The 21552-nt window shown below is 37.6% G+C and overlaps 2 protein-coding genes across 3 annotated transcripts in view; one reads left to right on the forward strand and one right to left on the reverse strand.

Annotated features, from left to right (window-relative positions):
* The window catches only part of shc3 (SHC (Src homology 2 domain containing) transforming protein 3), a 30019-nt gene extending 25031 nt beyond the window's left edge, over positions 1 to 4988 (reverse strand). The window contains exons 1-2 of one of the 2 annotated variants that reach the window (XM_064308178.1): positions 4926 to 4988; positions 2529 to 3263 (exon numbers count right to left, since the gene is read on the reverse strand). In XM_064308178.1, coding sequence (XP_064164248.1) covers positions 2529 to 3098 — 570 coding nt within the window. In that variant the 5' untranslated portion in view covers positions 3099 to 3263; positions 4926 to 4988. Of the gene's footprint in view, positions 1 to 2528 lie in introns of both variants that reach the window. The other variant, XM_064308177.1, reaches the window with a different exon arrangement.
* An 11370-nt stretch (positions 4989 to 16358) lies between these two features.
* Positions 16359 to 18167, forward strand: zgc:86839 (Cyclin-dependent kinases regulatory subunit 2-like). The gene is made up of 3 exons (XM_064308417.1): positions 16359 to 16575; positions 17366 to 17493; positions 17860 to 18167. Exons 1-3 carry the CDS (start codon positions 16517 to 16519, stop codon positions 17901 to 17903), a joined length of 231 nt encoding a protein of 76 aa, XP_064164487.1. The 5' UTR covers positions 16359 to 16516; the 3' UTR covers positions 17904 to 18167.
* Positions 18168 to 21552: the final 3385 nt, after the last annotated feature.

The raw sequence follows: 21552 nt of genomic DNA on the forward strand, positions 1-21552 counted from the left end.
CTTAAAACAAGTTACTTTTCTTAGTTGAACAACCACTGTCATACATAGTAATGGGGCTACCTCGGTGAAAAATATTTTTAAGATTCATATTGTTCCGAAATTAAATATGTGTAAATCTAACTGAATTAAAATGAATGAAAACATTAGAATACAGAATCCAAAGACAAATATATTTATGTTTTCTTTAAAGTGATTATGTGAAAGGAATGATTATATTTACATTTGTATACATACTGAAATGTCTGCGATCTACAGTTATATGTAATTCAATTAATCCTTCGGTCTGTACTCTAAATGCTCACATTGACTAACTCTGCAGTGTTACACCACTACTCTCAGAAGTGATTACAGAGATATTAAACAGGTTTTTTCTTGTGTAGAAAATAGAGAGGTGCACAGTGATATATGCATATCTACAACAAGCTCACCATTTAAGAAACCATTGCATTACTGGAAGAAAAATAAACGGAATTTGTTTGTTTTACTTTCGGCAAATCCTTAATGTTATTTAATGTGTTTTTGTTTTTAATTGATTTTCCTTTCTTGAAGAAAATGTCATATTTATGGATTCAGTATGCAGTACTTCCCTTGTAACTGTAGATAAGTAAAATTCCCTTTAAGTTACTTGAAGTTCTGTGAATTACAGTATAATACAAATTTACATCAAGATCAAAATCAAGAAAATAATGAATACTACTTTATTAACAGTATGTGCTATATCTTTGCTATTCTCCAATACAAAACATTTCCATTGATTAAAACTAAAATGAAATGAAATGAAGGTGGCTTCAAAGGTCTGGTTTAAGTTTTGTCTCATGAGAGAAACATCCCTTGAATGAACATCTTATTAATAAACTGCATGTGTTAAATTAAAAAAATACTTTCAGCTAATCATGAATGGTTCTATCACCATCCTGAAATATTCTGCTTACAGTATGGGTTCCATAACACTATTCGACCTGTCAGAACATAATCTGTTGGTAGATACAATTAGATTTTTAATAAACACATACATTCAAAAACAAAATGTTCACAATCACATATTCACATTTTTTACTCTGCCTTCAGAATGTGTGTCAGGGAAGACTGTCGATTTCCATCATGCTCCTCTTAACCTAATGGTGCATGATGTGTATGGCCAGGCACATGACACTAATTAAAAGTGCTGCGAGCAGAATTGCACACTGCACTCAATACTCAGCCTGGAGAAAGTGGGGTGAGAATGTGCTCCACACTGTATCGACTGAGCATGTCAGATGTTCACTGCTCCAGAGCCTAATTGTTGATAGTGTGGGAACTGCACTCACAGTGTTATATGAAGGGGGATTTAAAAATACAAAAACTCCATTACCTTCCCATCAAATCAATATTTTTGCAATCCACTTTGATTCCCAGTAAAACTATTTACAAGTCACCCAATCTAAGATAAGCATAAATGTAACAATAAAAATGGGCATAATATTCAAATCAATCTTGATTTGTAATTTTTGTTAAATTGTTTACCATTCTAAATCAGAATGCATACTATTTGTATTCACGACAAAAACAAGGCCAAAATACTGAATATACATCTACTTTTATGTTTTTCCTCAAACATTTACGATATTGTTTTCATGTTCACTGAGTGGAAAGGATAGATATCATTTGCAGCATTGTGATCCTGACACAAGAAGTCTGTTTCAAACTTATGTACATATAATGCAAAAAACACTATAAATACATTCAATCATGGTGTAATATCATAAAAATGTAATAGTATGCTACATGTTTAAATGTTTAAACCTTGAAGTAATCCAAAAACAGGTAATCCAAGCTATATATACCAGCAAGGACTACTGCACACAATATGAACATGTAATGTGTGTATACACTGTCAATTCTCCTCTACATGTATGTTCATCCTGTTTTACATTACAGCTTCATCATAAGCACACGCATGTCGTACACCTATCCCCATGGTTACTCACATAGCATACGACTGCATCTATGAGGGGTGCAGAAGCACAGACAAAATATACTGGTACGTTGGAGTTGTCACAGAATGGAGATGGAGAGAAGTAGTGTGCTGAATGTCTGATGGCTATTCACGTCTCGTGTTATCAGTATCACAAGGATAACAAGCCATTGGCTTGAAAAACAAGCACTGATGACACACTGTATGGCATTTATAAACATGCAGCACACGCATGCGAACAGACCTGTAAGGGATATATGAACATTCAGGAGAAAGAACACAAATGGGGGGGGGAGGGGATGGGAGAAAATATGGACGCAACACAACACTCTTCACACAAAAGGTTAAGATGAATGCTTTTGTTGAACGATCTAGATTTTTCCAATTTTATAATCGTGACCTTCTCTGTTGCATGAATTATTTAACAGCTGCATCTCTTCCCTTTTCCTAGAACATTATCCCTCTACAATGTCTCAAACAGGAGAGCGTGATGCAGCTGTCGTTTTTTTTCACACCTCAGTCATTGAGGCAAAAGAAAGAATGGGGAAGAGAGAACGGGAGACAAGAGACCAACCTTTACGATGTACGTCACGCCAGGTCCAGAGATCTTCTCGCTGGAGTGCAGCCATCCTCTGGAGGGTTTATTGACAACGTTGCCGCTGGGATTCCAGTCCTGCCCTCCCAGATGCGCGTCCTCCAGCCTGCCCTTTTTCCCCGTGCTGGTGGTCATGCTGCCCAGGTCCTGCTGTGTGCAGAGGGGGCCAGCGGCGGGGCTGCAGGAGCCACCGCTGGACGCCGCCGCGGTGGCGGGGGGACCGGGGCCGCCGGAGCCGCCGCCAGAGCCGCCTCCTTGCAGCCTGGACACGGCCAGGTCTTTGACGGCAGAGGGGAGGCTTTTGATGCCCAGCAGGCTGCCCGTGTTGGCGAATTTCAGGTGGGACACCTTGTTGATGAGGGTGCAGAGGGTGGTGCCGCCATCCTCGGGGTCGGCGTGGAGCGCTTCGGCCGGCGGGGAGTAAGGGGGCTCGGCAGAGGGTGCAGGGGCTGCCGAGACCTTGGGGTTCATGGAGAGGTTGTGGAGAAGCTCATCGACGGACGTCACTGACTCATTCCTGAAGCGGTTGTATTTGGTACGGTGAAGCATGCCCTTCTATCTGCCTGCCTACATGCGCACTGGCAGATGCGATGCCAAGCTAATTATCCCCTCCTTTAACATAGCAAATGCCTCATAGCAATCACAGGCAGCCTGATGTAATTTTTCCTGCTGTGGTTCTGGCTTTAGGTTGTTGTTGCTATGAAGAAGCCAGAGCTGCAATCCAGTTTAGCGGGGAAAAAAGGAGGAAAACAGACAATCCATTAAAGCTGTACAGGAAAGGGAAAAAACAGACTCAAAAAGCTGCCGATATGCTGTCCTTCACCAGCGAGGTCCAGAGACAGAGAGGTGGAATATGGTTGAGATCCCGAGCCCTCTCACAGTTGCCTACCCGCTCGCAGCAAAAGCATGACTCACAGATCTGAGAAGACCCTTCTCAACAAAAGGCTCACTGAACACTGCAAATCACTTCCTGTAGCAAAAAAAAAAAAAAAAATCCTCCCACTTACAGCACACTAGAACCAATCAATTCTCAAATTTCCTAGACTGATATTTCCTCTCCACCGCAGGAATGTTATACTTTCATAGTTCATCAGTGGGAAAGCAAGAAAAATTACAGAAAATGCTGTGATCGGGAGCAAATGTTCTTTGAATCCTGAATCCTGTATCTCCTCCCTCATAAAATCTCTTTCTGCATTTACCAAGCTCACACAAAGAGTGTATTTTTAAGAAACAAAAATAATCTGCATTTGGCCATTAATAATTTAATTATATGATAATAGGTGACTAGCAAACAGATATTTGTTTGATTCACCCAGGAGTAATACTATGAAAGTCAAAAACTGATTATCGTGAAACTATATTATTTGTGGTGCATACCAGCAAACACTATTTTTATGCTGTCATAAAATTTGCCGTTAATAATGAGAGTTCCTCTTGCTTACAGTTAATACACTGCAACATTTTCAAACCCAATCAAATTCTAATAAATATTTCATATAATATATGAAAAATACAGATACTATACTAGATTAGCTGCATTGTGAAGATTTTTTGTAATCTGAAATTCAGAATACTAGGTGGAGATAAACTGTGCCACTTACAGACAGGACAAAAATATTTCATAATTTAAACAAAGAAGAGTGCATTGTTCTCCACCTTGTTATGGTAGAAATTGCAGCTAACATATCCAAATATAATGCAAGCACATTTCTTGTAAATTCAGATTTTTTTTTTTTAATACAATGACATGCAATGATTTGTCCAATTTAAAATTATTTGGTTTTTTTTTTGTTTTTTTTTGTAAATACCTCATACAAAAAGAAAGCAGACACCAATACAGCGACCAATATTCTGAGGCTGTTACGTTCGTACTGCTGAGAAAATTACTAAGCCTAATTTAGCGCCTGTGCTGAATTATCTTGATGAATTATTAATAAACACACAAAACTACCATTCAAAGATGAGCACACGCTAAACGGATACCCACTGCACAACGATTACTGCATGCTTAGAAAGAAATATTCACCATCCCTTAAACCAAAGGCTGTCAGAGCAGACTATACACAGAGCAAAACCATTCATGATAATGTCCAGAGGAGCGGGTAGCTGGTGATTGACAGTCATTCATAAGGCTTCTCACATCCTGCTACAGATTTCGCAGTGCAGTCCCTCCCAATATCTTGTTAAAAACTGCCTTGCTGCCTGGAAAACACAAAAAGCTCATTTGTTCTTTTCACCGGCACGAAAGCAAAGGACAAAAGGAAGAATGAGAGCTCCCCGTTTACGCTGCGTTGAAGGAAAAAAGGGGGGAAAAGCTGAAGAGCAAATGCAAATAATATTTTCGTTTTATGTGAATGAAATAGCAGGCTTGCATACCAATGTTTCTGTGAATGGAGTGAGGCCTCTCTGCCTCTGCAAGGCAATCCCTTGGGATCGAATGGTCGTATCCAATAAGAAAAGAGCTGGATGAGTCATTCAGGGAAGGCTTGCAGAATAGTGGAAGAGTCCATTCCTTTTGCAGGTGTTGACTTTTTTTCCTATTTCACAGAATGGTTTTCAAATGACATCTTCCTTGTCAGCTGCTTTGTGAACTAGGACTTTTATGTTATATGATGTTAATTTTTTTTAAATCTAAAGGCTTATAATACATACATATTTGTCTCCCTACTGCTCATTTTTCTTGCTCTCATTCACATGAATTCTGGTCATAAGAACTTACAATGTATTTGCCCAGCCTTCTGAGTGTTCTGTATGTGAACTGCAACAGTGGAAAAGATGGTGAATTAAAGACAGCACATTGTGTCTGTGCCGTTGAGTCAGTACATTGTCATCCATCCTATTGTTAAAACATAGCTGTGACAGGAATTTGAATGTTTTTTCATTCCCTAAATGGAGAACCAGCTGTATTTTCTAGTTAATGAAACCTTGTTGTTCTGTAAATATAAAAAATTCACTGTATGGACTTGCTTTCAAATGAGTGGTAACTCGTGGTGCCTCTAGCTGCATCTCCAGTCAGGCAGGCTAATATCTTAAAACAGCTTGTCATCTGTTTAATAGTCACTTCCACAAGTACAACTTCATGATTTTCAATGCATGGTTATATAATATAAAGTCTTGTCTTGTATAAGGGGAGAGGTTGGGGGAATTGATGTGGAAAAAAATCTTTTGAACCGTTAATAAACACCCCCCACTGGCTGGCAGACCTGAATACATAATCAGACAAAGGGACAGTCATGCCTTGTCAGTGCAGATTATCTTATGACATCACAGTCACTTATATCACTTTATTACTGCTGCATGTGACTCACCAGCATTTCTTAATGTAAACAGTTGAGTCAGGGTCCAGACCTAGAAATACTACCCAATGTAGTCAGCTGACTTGCAAAGAAAAACTTCAGCACACTGAATGTTAATTACAAAAATAATAACCCTGATGACTGTAAAATGGTTAATTTAACAGAAAGGAAGAAGCTGCACCTTTAATAAATATAATAAGCTAACAATCATATGTGAAACGTAAGAAAAGCTCATGAGTTATTATAAAAACCTTATAACAAATAAGCTAGCAAGCATATTATCTACCTACAAGCTAGCTAGTGAATTACAGTGAATTAGCAATACATTGAGGTGGGGTGGACAAGATAATAAATCTAACATAATGGTACAAAACACCTGTTTTAGCTTAATATGGATGTCACATTCCTTGTCATGATGAATTCTTGTCTGCTATATATAGTCTCTACAATATATCTAACAAATTCTAATTTATCCCATGTATGTATTTCTAATGCGCTATGTATGCATTTGTAATTACGGAAAAAAATGTTTTGAAAAGTATTTACTTTACTGGTGCTTCTTTAATACTGTACATAGAGCATTTCAAGTTCAGTGTTGTCTTTCTTATGGGCCCATTTTTACTGTGCTCTTTACATGGGGAGTGCATTTTCATAAGCAAACTCATATGGCTTTAGAAAGTATCAACAAGCTAGCTGACAACTTACTACGAACTTAACATTGTCCAAAGCTGAACTAATTTCACTTTAAAATATATCTACTAGCTAAGCACTGGCTCGCAACACAAAGTAATTAGTTTGCTAGGTAGTAGTGATACTATGGAACTAGACACATGACTTTGACATACAGTAATGTCCTTTGAAAATAGTAGCGAGGCTAGCCGGCTCCACAGAATCTAACTGCAATAGCAAGTGAAATATTTAACTAGCCAACCAGGCCCAGGTGGGAATTTTAGCTCGGTTCCATCTGGTTTTAAGCTAGTCCAGCTGGGTTGCAGATGGTCAAGCTTGTAATATTCTGGTTGACATAGCAACCATGCTGACAAGAGCATGGTCAGCTGGTGAACTAGCTCGGTACAAATAACAGACACATCACCAAATTCCAGTGGTAACCAGTTGGAGCAGAAGCTGGTTCCAACTTAATTCCATCTAAGGCTAGTAGCTGGAATTTCTACCAGGCCTGCAGGCATAGCTACCATTTAACGTAAGTCAAATTTGCTATTACAAAAATTCTATCTAGAAGTTATCTTAAAATAAAACAGAAATAAAATACAAACTGCAAACTTTTTCCAACAGCTATTTTTTCTTCACAGTTTAGAAAGAACTTACTTCAGTGAATATATAGTACATGCCTAAGTGTGGGGAAATTCTGAGCTGGTTAGATCTTTAGATATTTAATTAAATTTGGCAACAGTGAAAAATAGCCAAAAGTTGTTTATGTAATAATAATAATAAAAATAATAATAATATGTGGTGATTGGACCCATAATAATAATGATAGTACTATAATAACCACCTGGGTAAAAACAATTTCATAATGTATTACCTTTTTATTGTGCAATGTGGAAACTGCATCAATCAACAACAAATGAAAAGCATTCAGATCTGACTTTCTTCAACATTCCACAAAATTGGATGTCTCATAAAATGGCAAACCCTTTACTCTTGGTATAACCTGCTGCATTTTCTGACTAATTAGAGTAACAAAATAGTAAAATTAAATTTCATCATGTGAAGTTAGTCATTACATACTATATTATCTTTATTGCAGGGTAAAAATATTGAAAGATGTGTCTTTATTTGATGACTGCTACTGTTTTGCATGAAAATAGTAATAAACACAGACACAAAAAGATTCAACGGCTATTGAGAGGGGAGTGAAAAAAGGAGGGTATTTCCTGTTGGCAACGCACTACAGTAAAAGGCCTTGAGAGATAATCTGCATAATCGTGACTAGGATCTGTCAACTCTCTCCAAGGATGGCTAATTAAGGAAGCAGGAAGTGCTGCATATTGGGTGTACTGTGTGTAGGTGTGGAGGGCAATCTTTTTCAGCCAATCGCTGAACAAAGGCTACAATTCCTGCAATCCTGCTCACTCACTGCAACGTGACTTGCACCATAACAGGCACGTTCAGTATCCAGTGAGAGGGAGATAGAAGATTCAGTGAAAAGCACAAATCAAGCTGTGATTGAACGCATGTCTTCAATGAAAACAATTATGGAAAGCAGGACATTTCACCAATGATAAAATTAACTAGCATCCACATATGAGGGCGTCACTCTGTAATCCCAAAATAGAATTTCGTTTTCAGTACCATTTATGCTTTTGAAAACTAATTCCTTTTCATTTAAAATCCTATTTCAACAATTTCTACCTGCAGTGGTTTAATATTTTAATTTGTGATTCTTTCCTTTTTCTATTTGAGTTTAGTTATAGTCTTCATTCTTACAGATAAGATTTTGTCTTCCTTAATCTGAAGTAATCACAGCATAAATACAAAATAATGTCTTCTGTCTTTTGAATCAGACAAGGTCAGGCATTGAAAATAATTGATATGGATGGATTTATTTTTCCTTACTTTAAGTATTATTGCATCACTGTAATCAGAATGAAAAAGAGAATGGTAGATAATCTTAAATCATTACACAATAGGTTTCAATCAAATAGCTCATACTGACAATGCCTTCCCCTTGTCCATGCCAGTTACACTGTTATATATGTCATATTCTGAAGCTATGATTGCATAGCCATATTCAGACTGCTATGGCGCCATAAATATGAGACATTATAAAAAACATGTGAGACCATGCTCTTCCAAATGCAATTCTGAATGATAAGAAGCTCTTGATGTTTTGAGGCTTGTTGCCTACAGTCTCGTCTTCAACAAGTAAAATTCATGTTCAGTTGTTTGGGTGATTGATTTGGCTTGCCGAGAACATTACACTATTTGGCCCTTAAAAACTCCTTGGTTGCTTCATCAGTGTGTTTGAGCTCCTTCTCCTGCTGCAAAGTGAAGCACTGTCCAAGAGTTTTGAGGTATTTGGTTGGATTTGAGCAGGTAAGATGCTTCTGTACGGTTCAGAATTCATCCTGATGTTGCCATCAGCAACAGCCATGCATGGCCAAGCCATAGCACTACCTCCACCATGTTTCACAGATGAGCTGGACTGCTTCACATCATGAGCAGTTCCTTGCTTTCACCACACTTTCCTCTTTCCATCACTTTGTATATAGGTTAATACTTGCCTCATCTGTTCATAAGACTTTGCTCCAGAACATGGTTGTTCTGTTCTTGAAGCTTACCAGTGGTCTCCATCTTACAATGAACCCTCTGAGGTGATGCTTTTGTAGTCGTCTCTTCATAGTAGTTTTTGACACATCTATGCCTGCATCCTGGACAGTGTGTTCTTGATCTGTTCGATGGTAGAAAAGTATTCTTTGGTCATCCATTGCAGTTCTCTAGTCTACCAGGTTATTTGCTATTGCTGAGCCCACTAGCATATTTTGGCTTTTAACAATGTACTAAACAATTTATTTTTATCACATCCAATGTTTTGCCAATGTCTCGGATTTATTCAGATTTTTTCAGCCTCTTAATGGTCTGTTGTACTGGCATTGAGACTTCTTTGGTCCTCTTGTTGAGAGACAGCAACAGACTCCAAATGCAAATTCCACACCAAAATCAACTCAAAATGAACCTTTTATTAGGATTTATTAGGTTGCATGAACTTAATAATTCAACAACACACAACTTGTCAAAAAGCAGCAGCTGATTGTCCAATTAAAATGGAGGAACTATGTTTAAAAAATATTCCTACATTACAACCATTATGGATGTAAATACCCTGAAATTAAAACTAACTGCCCTTTACATATTCATAGTTTCATTTAAACTTCAGTGTGCTGGAGAACAGATCCTAAACAACAAAAAATGTATTACTGCCCAGATACATACAGACTACACTATAATAGCTAGGGAATTCGGCTAGCAACTCTGTGGTTGTAGATTCAATTCCCAGGTGGGGATGCTGTTGTACCCTTAAGTGAGATACTTAACCTGAATTGCTTCAGTAGATATCCAGCTGTATAAATGGATTGCATGCAAGTTATGAAAGGTGCTTTGGATAAAAGTGTTTACTAAATACTCCAAAAATGTCAGCCACAGCTGTTTCATAATTTCTTCAGTACAACATTTATCTTCAATTGGTATATGATCTCTCAAGATAATGAGATACATTGAAAACCAAACCATTGCCTCTGTCCTAGGCAGGTTTTGCTACCTTTTTTTCCTGGATCTCATTAGCTAAGTTTTATTTTTTAGGGAACGTTTAATTTGTATCGCGAAATTTGTATACATAAATCTAAAACAGGCCCTATAGCTAATAGGCTCTGTGAAATAATTACAAGATGGAAAAGGCAATCGTAAGTCTTTTATTTAGCAATTTACAGTAGAAAAAAGTAAAGGAAGAGGTTAAGAGCACTAAATCAAGAAAGGAGCTTTGTTTTATAATGATAAGCTTATTACTGTTACCATAACTGTTATTTGTGGAAAGAACTTTATTAAAGAAGAGGCTACAAACATAGTTACAAGTACTACTGTATACATCCCAACTACAAACTGTTTTAGAGGATGCAGATAATTGTCATGTATAAATACTGGAGAGATAGCAGGTGCCAGGACCATTCATCAGGGGGAATATGAGCACCACGAGGGGGCAGAGACACACTACAAGTAAATTGACATACAGTAGGTCGAAGGGAGAAGTGAGTCAATCAAGAATTACTTGGCAATGTATTAATTCACAATAAATTCCTCTACAAGTCATGACAAATAACAAAATAAATGTGTCGTCTATATATGAATACCTTGTTGCACAACATGTCAATGATGACAAAGTCAGTCGGTAGCAAACAGTCTAAACTGTCAGATAGGTTGGCAGAGAGTATGGCTGCCTTTGCCATATCACCTGACTTCACACATTTCAGCTAGCAGAAAATATTAACCTCACTGATATTTATGTGACTAAATTATTTATGCTATAAAGAAAATAGTTGTGAAAAGAGAGGTTGACAAACAATTGTGGACTATTTAATAATAGTATTGTATTTTCATAACTATGGTGCTTCATTCCAAAATGATGGCATAAAGTCACACAAAGGGCATTGTTTATGTGATAGTAATAGTTTTAAAAAAAAATAATTATTTCAGTTTTAGCATACCTTCTCTATTGACTCCATCATTATTTAAGTGCAGTGAAGAATATTTGAGATATATACACAGATTTCTTATTAAACTTATCCTAGCTGGTATCAATGGCTAGTATCAGGGCAAGTGTAGTACAACAGTTCTACATTCAGTGGCCTACAATGAGAAAACACTCTACAAATGACTCCAAATCAGCTTGTGCATTTAGAATATGCCTCCAGAGGTTACAAACATCACTATATGTTCTAAGGAAGGGAATGAAAAGGAAAATTATCATTAATAGGTCTTGAGAGCACAAACACTGCACCAGTCACAGCTGATGCATCACCATAATGCATTTCCATCTCAGCAGTGGAAATCCACTACCAAATCATAGACAAAAATAGTTACTGATAAATAGATAGAACCTGCAACTGTTTCAGATCACTAGAACCTGAACTTGGTTTAGACTTTAAATTTTGCCACATGGAATGAGTAAAACTATATTAGGGCTATATTACATTACATTAAGGCATGTAGCAGACACTCCTATCCAGAGCTTACTTACACAACTTACATTCTATATTTTACTGCAGCAATTTAGATTAAGTACCTTAATTAAGTGTACAATTGCTGTACCTCACCTAGAAATCCAACCTAAAAACCTAGGTTACTGGGTTGCCTCTTCCCTAACTATTAGGCTATACTGCTGCCTAATGCGTAAGAAATGGGGCTTGCATGTTTTATGAATGTATATACATTTAAAGCTGTACATATTATAAAACCTGTAATAAAGCCTTAACCATTACTGCAGTGGTTCCACTGCTGACCTTTGGTATTTGATTTGATTTTTCTTTTTATTAGATACTAAACACATATACCTCAGCAGCATGATTTACTGAAAGTAAAAGAGTCATTTTCTTATAGATCAGCTGCATGGTCACAATTTGAATGTATAAAATAATGCTTGTGATTCTATATATGCTGTTTATGAATGTTCATGAATGAACTAATCTTTCTATAGTTTAGTGTCATTATACTGTTTAACCACAATTTAACCATCTGTATTTAAAGATGGTTAGTAAACAGGATGTTTCCATTCTAAAACACAACCAATGCCCCATGATTGGACATAAAAATGAGGTAAGTCATGAGAGGAAGCTCATTCCCTAAAGGCACCTTTACCGTAACCATAGTTTCAAAGACCGCATAGCAACAAGAATGGGGTGAGGGGGCTGGCTGAAAAGACTGACAGTCTAAATCCAGCAAATGCCATTCGCTCCTGTGAGACGTGCTCACGGAGAGACATCGAACTGTAACACGGCATGTTTGTGTGCATGCCCTCTCTGATTTCAGGTTACATGAAGGCAGGATATTGGGGGAGGGGAGGGACAGTCATAAAATGTGTTACTAGGTTACAGTTAAAAGCAGGATTCCTCCATGTACTCCATAAATAAACACTAATCCTCTTCTTACTGCATCAGTACTTCACGAAAGTGCCTATTTTCAACACTCGTATGAGCATGACAGAGATGTTAGCCTCTCTTGTTGGACATACAACAAATCTGCTAAGATATTTCATTAGCGAGTAAAGTAACTAATTTGCTATTTTGCTGTATTTCGTGATGTCTACATTTTTTGTTATTATGTTACTGAACCAAATCTTTGGTGACATTTTGTATTATGATGTGTGGAATGATATGCCACTTACTATCTAATCATGTCCCACTGTTTGGATGAAATGAGAAAAGGTCCTACAGTACAGGTTATGACGGTAAGCAATAGCTCATAAGTTCACCAATTCAGAGGCTTGAAATTTTGACGTCAGTATGTGTAAAGTTCCAGCTGAATGAGTCAACTGACAGTGACAAGTTAATGACGCAAGCATCACTTGTCCTACCAGACCTGAATCTGCTGAAATGCTGGCAGGGATACATTTTAAAGAAATTACAGAAACCATCCATCCAGATTTTGTGAAACAGAATAGTAACAATAAAATGATTACTATCAATAGTAATTTATAATCAGCATGCACACACACAAATATAATCTATCACAGTATTCTGTGTCTTATTTCAATGGTATCTTGTCACAATTGAAAGATTATAAAGCTGCACAACTGAAAAAATAATTAAGACATACATTTCTCTTCAAAAATATGTTTTCCTATGAGGCAAACAGAAACAACATTTAAGGATACTCCCATCCAGACTGACAGAGAAGACCAGCTTGTCAGCTCTCACAAGCAGTCTCATACTCATTTAAAAAAGAATGAAGGAGCGAATCCAGTTTAAAACTAATCCGGTTTGTGACAGATGCCCTGTTTGCATAATGAAAGGGAGTGGACTCTGATTTAAGAAACACTGAGGTATATAACTGCATGTGCATAATTGTGCCTAGCTACATAATCTTGTTGCTCTAACATCTCTTTTTATTTTACATTAACACGATGGGCTATATTTGCTTGTGTTGTGATGTGAAAGTGTTGTATGCAAGATGTTATATGCATCATTCATCACAGTTCTATATATATATATATATATATTGAATAAGACATAGTCAGTTAAAGATAACAACTAGTCATTCACTAGTTTGCCAGCAACTATTGTTCAGTTCAACTACTGCATCACTCCAGTTTGACATAAATCACTGTTCAAACTGAAAAAATCACTATGATGAGAATTTCAGGTGGAAAAACTTAATTCAGCAGTGATCCAGCATAATACTTGAAATTAAAAAAAATATCCGAGGCATTGCAAGATGCATGCCTGCATGTGTATGTGTGTATGTATTCAACTTTTTTTTGTAAAAACCTAAGATTCATACAATAGAACATGCTTTCATACAATTAGCATGAACTATAATCAGTAAAACCAATAAGACTGGACAAGTGACAGAATTACATTTCTTCCTCTGGATCAAAGCAATAAAATAAAGAAAAATCTTCCCAGAGGTCCCATTGACTTTCAGTGGCAACGTCCATCATAAGGAAATGGTCTGTCAATATCTGCATTTTTTATGCAAATCGGATTACTGTCTTATGCAGCCAACAAATGATTTACAAAGGTACAAAATTAAATTAAATAGGTAGTGACTGTAGCAAGCTTCATTGATCGTTATCTGACAGGGACTGAATAATTATGTTTAAATAACTTTTAAGGTCAGCTGATCATACAATATTTACAACTCATTTGAGTCACACACACATTATCACATGGTTACTGACTGACTGCCATGTGAGTCAATTATCCTCCTGTGCTACTGTACTTTGTATGCTCTATTACAGTACGTATGTACTTCATTCAAGTTGCTTTGGAAAGAGCACCTGTTAAACTATTCTAATGAAATCTCAAGTCATACAATCCTAAAGTTACCACTGTGCCTGCTAGTTATTGCAAAGCACTAACATGTTGAGAGTAATTGGCACTAACTGTATGTGTTTTAATGTGAAATGCACACTACGTGGCAAAATGTATGTGGACACCTGACATCCAACATCTAATTAAAAATGATGGGCATTAATATGGGGTTGGTCTATTCTTTGCTGCTATAACAACCTCCACTCTTCTGGGAAAGGCTTTGTACTAGATGTTGGAGCATTGCTGCAGGGATTTGCTCCCATTCAGCCAGGAGAGCATTAGTGAGGTGAGGCACTGATTGAGCAAATAGGCCTGGCTCACAGTTGGCTTTCAAATTTATCCCAAAGGTGTCGGATGAGGTCGAGGTCAGGGCTCTGTGCAGGCCAGTCAAGTTCTTCCACATCATTCTCAACAAAACCATTTCTATGTGGAACTCGCTGTGTGCCAGGGGGCATTGTCCTGCTGAAACAGGAAAGGGCCTTCCCCAAACTGTTGTGGAAACACAGAATTGTCTAGAATGTGGCTGTATGCTGTAGCATTAAGATTTGCCTTCACTGGAACTAAGAGGCCCAGCAAAAACCATTAAAAAAAGCCCCAGACCAAGGGCTGTCCAGATACTTTTGGTCATATATTGTATATGGGAAAGTGTTCATATAGAACAACATGGACTCAACTGCCGTTCCCCTGCAGCTGTGGAGGGCCAAGTAGTGACTAGAGAATATTGCCGAGTACATTTGGTATTCAAAATTGTTTCAGAAATCATGTTTTTGCTGAATTGGCACAACTGGTAAATGTTAAATATGTAAATGGATAAATTGAATTGTTATTATTTGTCTATTTATAGTCTGCTATTGAATGGCATATGGAGTTGTTGCACTCGTATTTTTCACAAAATGACCAGCAGCTATCTATTATCCTCTTGATAAGAACTGCTGTTGCCAACAGCTATTGCAAGAAAGTATTTTGTCTAAATGGAATACAACTAGTTTCCACTCACAGTCCTACTAAATCTCTGGATATTGCAATGCACAAAGGGTAGGTCCTTCTCAAATGTCCATGCAAATGTCAAAACCAACTAAGGAACGTTTGCACAGGCCTTTAAAGACACCACAAAGTCCTTCAACTGCTGAACACTACATTTTGTTCTGTCCTATGTGGTCAAGAGCCGTTCCTATATTCGGTAAGGTTTTCAACTACACTCAGAACACCAGTCAACGGCTATTTTAGTCAGCTGAAATGTTATTTAATTTTTTAACCTGAAATAATCAAAGTTATTAAACTGTCCAATACAGGGGAACCGGCCCACTTCATCAAATCACTGTTGCGTCGGTTTAGCAGATTACCAATCAGAAATGAACTTGAAGTGAATAGCATTACAGAACAGACTGTGATTGGTGAACACTCTTTCCTGGTAATTCCAACAGGGAGCCAGATAAACTGGGTCTTAATGCCTGACTCCCCATAACATGCGAAGGCATAATTTTCATAGCTACCGTGTAGTCGGAATGAAAATGTGTCGAATGGTAGTCATTATGTAAAACGCTGTAGGGATGATGACTATATATTCAAAATGGTTGAGCGAGGGTCAAACTTCAACCGTCTCGTCCGCAAGACCAATCAAGTGAAAATACTCATATTGCCAACCTACTGCATAGTCACACACTAAAAAGCACAAATATTACTAGTTAGTACGCGGAGCGTGTATTTTTGCTTGTTCGGATGCGTCCTTTGTCTCAGACCCGTCACAAAGATAATTCACTAATTGAAACTAAGGGTTGGAGATACCGCGTGTGTTCCGTTCAAACACCGGAACTACACTAGTTCCACAGTTCAAATGGCGAATCGAACTACTTACTTTGAATTCGTGGTTTCTCTCATGATAAAATGTCTCTGGTTGGAACCCTTACTGTGTAATGGTTAGTTCTGATCACATGATATTTATGTCCAATGGGTGGCCATCTACTCTTGCTCGACATTATGTTCAAAACGGTGTCGGTTAACTCCGCTATTTAGCCAGCCACGGAGGTGTGTGGCAAGTATCTTAACAGACTTAAAAATTTATCGCAAGAGGGAAAGCTTTTCGTTTAACATTTTCACTCCTGAATATTTTACCAAACAGCATAAAAGAATGTCACATAAACAAATCTACTATTCAGACAAGTACACCGATGAGCACTATGAATACAGGTAAAGTTGTTGAAAACTTGGTTAGCTAGCTGGTTAGCCATCTGGATGCGCCCTCATCATTTACACGCAAATAAGAGTTTGATGACTAAACCTACGGGTGTTGTGCAGCTGCAAAGGTGAAAATTAGCTGACGTATACTCGCGCAGATTTATTTGAATAGTTTTAAAAGTCATGGTCGTAGGTAAACCATTTGCATTCTTGTCAGTAAATAAAGTCAAACTACCAAGCTAACACGCGGTATTCATGATAAAGAATGGCATGGCCTTGGAAATATTGTTCTGCTGGCTGCTCTGAAAGCATAACGTCACCACGAAAAGGCTACATACTTACATTTGATCAGTTGGCTATGTCGTATGCCGAGAATGTTGTAAACTCGTCTGTATCAGCTTCTCCAAAAAATCAAAACTTCTAAAAATGCTAGCTAGCTAGTGGCTAGCTATTTAAGTCGGTTTACTATCTAAGCATCTTACTTCGGAAATTAATAGACTAGTTCACTTTGCTAAGGTACTGATTTGTTTGCTTGCATTAGTTTATTTATGAATGGAATCTTGCTAACGTTGATAACGTAAGTAAATCACAAACGGGTCTGAACGTAAATAATACGATAAAATGTCCCATTGTCTTCCACTATCTTAGCTAGACTAGGTGGCTGGCCAAGTTACTTTCATGAAAACCATCTTATTTCGTTATTGCCAAGAAATCCCAACTATTTTCAAACATGGAAAAAACAAATAACTGAAATAATTGTAAATTGATACATGTAAACAACTGGGATTTCGTTTTTATATAGGCATGTTGTGTTGCCTCGGGAATTGGCGAAACAGGTGCCCAAATCACACCTGATGTCGGAGGACGAGTGGAGGCGACTTGGGGTGCAGCAGAGTCTTGGATGGGTGCATTACATGATCCACGAACCAGGTTTGTTCTGGATAAATAAGTTACACTATAACGCTCAGCGCTGCTGAGCCAAGAATAGTTACCAACTCTTTGCAGTACTTTAGTTCTTGACTGCAGTTGCTTGTGTAGATTAAAAACTGACGCTCTGTAGTAACTCAAAATCAAGTATATGTTAGCTAGTCATTAATGAAATGCTTATTATGCATGTGTGCATATACACTGTATAATAATAATTTAATATCTCATAATTGCATACATGCATTCATTTTTTTAAATGTGGATTTATATGCAGTTCTATATTAAAGCATCTGTATCTGAACCTAAACTTGAAAGAGTAGACAGTATGACTTTATATATTTATAGATATGTTTTTTGTCTTTCTTTCAGAACCACACATACTTTTGTTCAGAAGACCTCTTCCAAAACCCTGATGTGAACTTCTGGAATTTTCTGGGACATCCATGTGTATTAATCTGGTATTCAGAATGTAATTACAAACCTACTAGTGGTGAACTTTTGTGCTTGTGCTGTATTCCTCACAGCTACAAAGCTCAGATTATAAATAAGAAATGAAAATTCTCCTTGTGAATAGGGGAGGTGGTATATTGTGTGAAAAAGAACATGCATACTCAGACTAAAGTGCCTGTCATTCATTTTTGATCAAGTCTTTCGAATAAAATTAATTTTTGCATCAATGGTGTAAATATATGTATATATTGGCCTCCTGTTATATGTCAAATTAAGTAGACATGCTCAGATCCAATACCATATTGTGTACGTTCAAAGGAAAAAACTTTGATGTTGCAATTTTGAGAACCCTGTCAAAGAACTGTAGGTTATTGGTTTTCCCAAAATCATTGGAAAACCTCATTTGTAGGATGTGCTATTGACTCAGGATTGCAGATTGTGCTTTTGGTTCAGGATTGCTGATTGATTAGTGGGACCAATTATTATCAGTTAATTGTTAAAATGATAACATTTGATCATATCATTTTGTGGACAGGTATGCCACATAAATATCTGTTCAGATTGATAGAACTGCCCACATTCGGGGAGAGAAATTGTTGATCTGAGAAATAACTGATGGATTAACAAATCACACGTTTACATTTACTGCGGTTTTTGTGATGTAGGGGCAGTATCAATTGGGGCAAATAAAAACTGTAAGTTGTGTGTGATTTTAATGAATATTTCATGAATGTTTTTTAAAATATTTTTTTTAATTTGCTGCCCAATGTGGGGCTGAGCATATCCAGTTTCCAACCCAGTTTGGAATGGCCCGTCTCTGCAACCGCAGCTGTGTGCAAGTGCGAACCCCACTGCTGATTCAGGAGTCCAGAAACACATTCTGTTGCTTGTTTTTCACACTACAGAGTACAGCTAAGCTTGCGTACAGCCAGGTCGGAGGGAGGATGTAGGATATGTATGATATGTTGCTTTGGCTGCAAACCCCTGGTGCCTGATGGACCAGCTGAAGAGTGATGAAACACAGACCCCGAACCCACTGAACCCTTCCATGCCGTGGGCCGTGCAGCTGGCAGTCGTGTGTTGCCCTATGGAGATACCGGCCACAGTCAGCACTTTTACATCCCGGATTCGACCCAAGGCCATGAGGCTCGCTGAATGAGTCTTTTATCAGTTTGTGTAATTGTCCTGCGTGGAATTTATATTAATGCCATTTCTATCCTGGGTGCATGAGGGTGCTATTGGATAAACTATAGAGAACATGAGCACTAGCAGGATGAATATATGAAAATGAATCTGGTTATGAGGATTAAAGAGTATTAATATCACCACAGTAATTCTGACTATTATTCTGAATTAGAAATCCTGCGACCTATTGAAAAAATTCCCTATAGAGAATCCCAGTTGTGCTGTAGGCCAGTCTCAACACTTGTTATTTTACATGTGAATGGTAATGTGCATTATTTGACCAGCAGATGTCACTAAAGCTCAAACAGGCATGCTCAGTGTGCTTAGCCATGGTTTAGGCTGTCTACTGTACTTCATACCGGCATGATTTTTCTAGACAGGAAAATTGGAGGGGAGTAATTGATTGGTGAGAGAACCATTCATAAAGCCATTTTACCAACTTGTTAATGGTCTTTAATGCAAATTAAGGATGCTAAATTAAGTGCACACTTTAGTTTGTCTTTCTAAAAGCTTCTATTCTAATTAATGAACATTGGTAGCTAAACCTGAATAACTACTTTAGCCTCAAAAGAATGTTACTTTTTTGTTCTTGGAGACTCCAGTGATATAAAAATAATTGTTTTGCCTCATTGACTGGTAATCCATTGCATCTGAGCTTTACATGGTGTACAGCTACTTTTAAGTGACATTTTCTGGAGTTGTGTGCAAATGGGTCAACATAAAAATGCAAGTTTTCTCAATGATGGAGAGAATACAATGGGGAACAATATATATATGTGTGTATATATATATATATATATTAATCAGTCATATCGCATACCATTCATTTACATTTTTCCATGTAACTTGGGTTTCTTCTTTTGGTTTTTCTGCCATTTTACAAATGATTATATTAGCTAAAGCAGCTTCTTCCCATTAATTGCATGTATGTAGTGGAGTTCAGAGAAGTAACACATGAAAGTCTCCTACAGAATGTGACATTGTAATGTTTGTTATAAGTTCTTTGAGCAGGGCGTATCATTTCTCTCAGCTTTCTTTTTGAGGGTCCCGGATCCCCAAGGCTGTACCAATCAGCCCAGTGGCCATCTTAACCTACGAGTCACTACGCATCGGCTCACCAGCTGTCAGTAATTAAAGCTGTAGAGGCTGTGGCTGAGGTGGAATCTACTTTGATGTTATGAAAAAACCTCAGAAGTTTAATGGATCCGTTGGCAGAGCAAACATCTATGTGGAGTCATAACGTTGTCCTTTATAAATATTAAATGCCAAGACCAGCTGTAGAGCTGATGCTTTTTCAGTGTTGGCTTTTGATGCCGTTTTCAAAGCTGACTTGCTGAACAGAAGTGAATTTGGTAGAAATTAATTCAAATAGCGTCAGTTCCTGTATCAATGTTAATAGAATGGCATTGTACAAAAAAGGTGTATGCTGATCTTAGGCACACAGAAAATATACTTTGCTTCCACACGTTTATTTTAAAGGAGTGTGGCTCAGTGAATTATGAAATAGTTTGCTGTTTTTTTCTGTGAAAGAGCTGTAATTGCTTTTTTTAATTATCTCTCCCTGTAGGCCTGAGGTGTAACTGGTGTCACGTGAAGAGTTCTCTTCAGTACTGTGTGCTATGGTAAATGGTAAATGGACTGCATTTATATAGCGCTTTTATCCAAAGCGCTTTACAATTGATGCCTCTCATTCACCAGAGCAGTCAGGGGTTAGGTGTCTTGCTCAGGGACACTTCGACGCCCAGGGCGGGGATCGAATCGGCAACCCTCCGACTTCCGGACAACCGCTCTTACCTCCTGAGCTATGTCGTGCTATGGCAATGGAATTTATTTCCTTGTGCAGTGAAGCCCCAATATAATGTAGAATCGAGAGGATAATATGTTGTTGTTATAACATACTATTATTATAGCAGTAAATTGTTGTAGACTATTGTAAGTTTTTCTGTACAAGAGAATCTCTTAAATTAATATAAAGTAATGTGGTGTACTGCACAGGGTCCATACAATGTCACATGGTTATGCGAATGACGTTCAGATCTCTCTCTCCTTCTGACACATCTCTTCAGAAGTACATCCTGTTGGCAAGCTCGTGTCTTCTCCTGGACAACTGTACATCACCTTGGGTTAGCCTTTGGTTTGCACACGCTCAACTGCCTGGTTTAAAAAGACGCATTCACTTGTCCAGGACTTCAGCAGCAGTTGGATTCTTACCACTTTTAATTTACTCAATGAATCTATTATAATTTTACACTTGAAATAATAGCACCATTTACCATTAATAATATAGAATGAATGCTCCTCTTTTTCTAAAGGTCTAAGTTTCTCTCTCATTGTTATCTATCCTAAGGAGTGCCTTCCCGTTTACTCATTTTTGAAAAGGCACACATCCAACATTACAAAGATTTACGCCTACAAAGACACAAAAAA

This window comes from Anguilla rostrata, chromosome 14, assembly GCF_018555375.3.
Source record: "Anguilla rostrata isolate EN2019 chromosome 14, ASM1855537v3, whole genome shotgun sequence".
In the NCBI taxonomy this organism is placed as follows: Eukaryota; Metazoa; Chordata; class Actinopteri; order Anguilliformes; family Anguillidae; genus Anguilla; species Anguilla rostrata.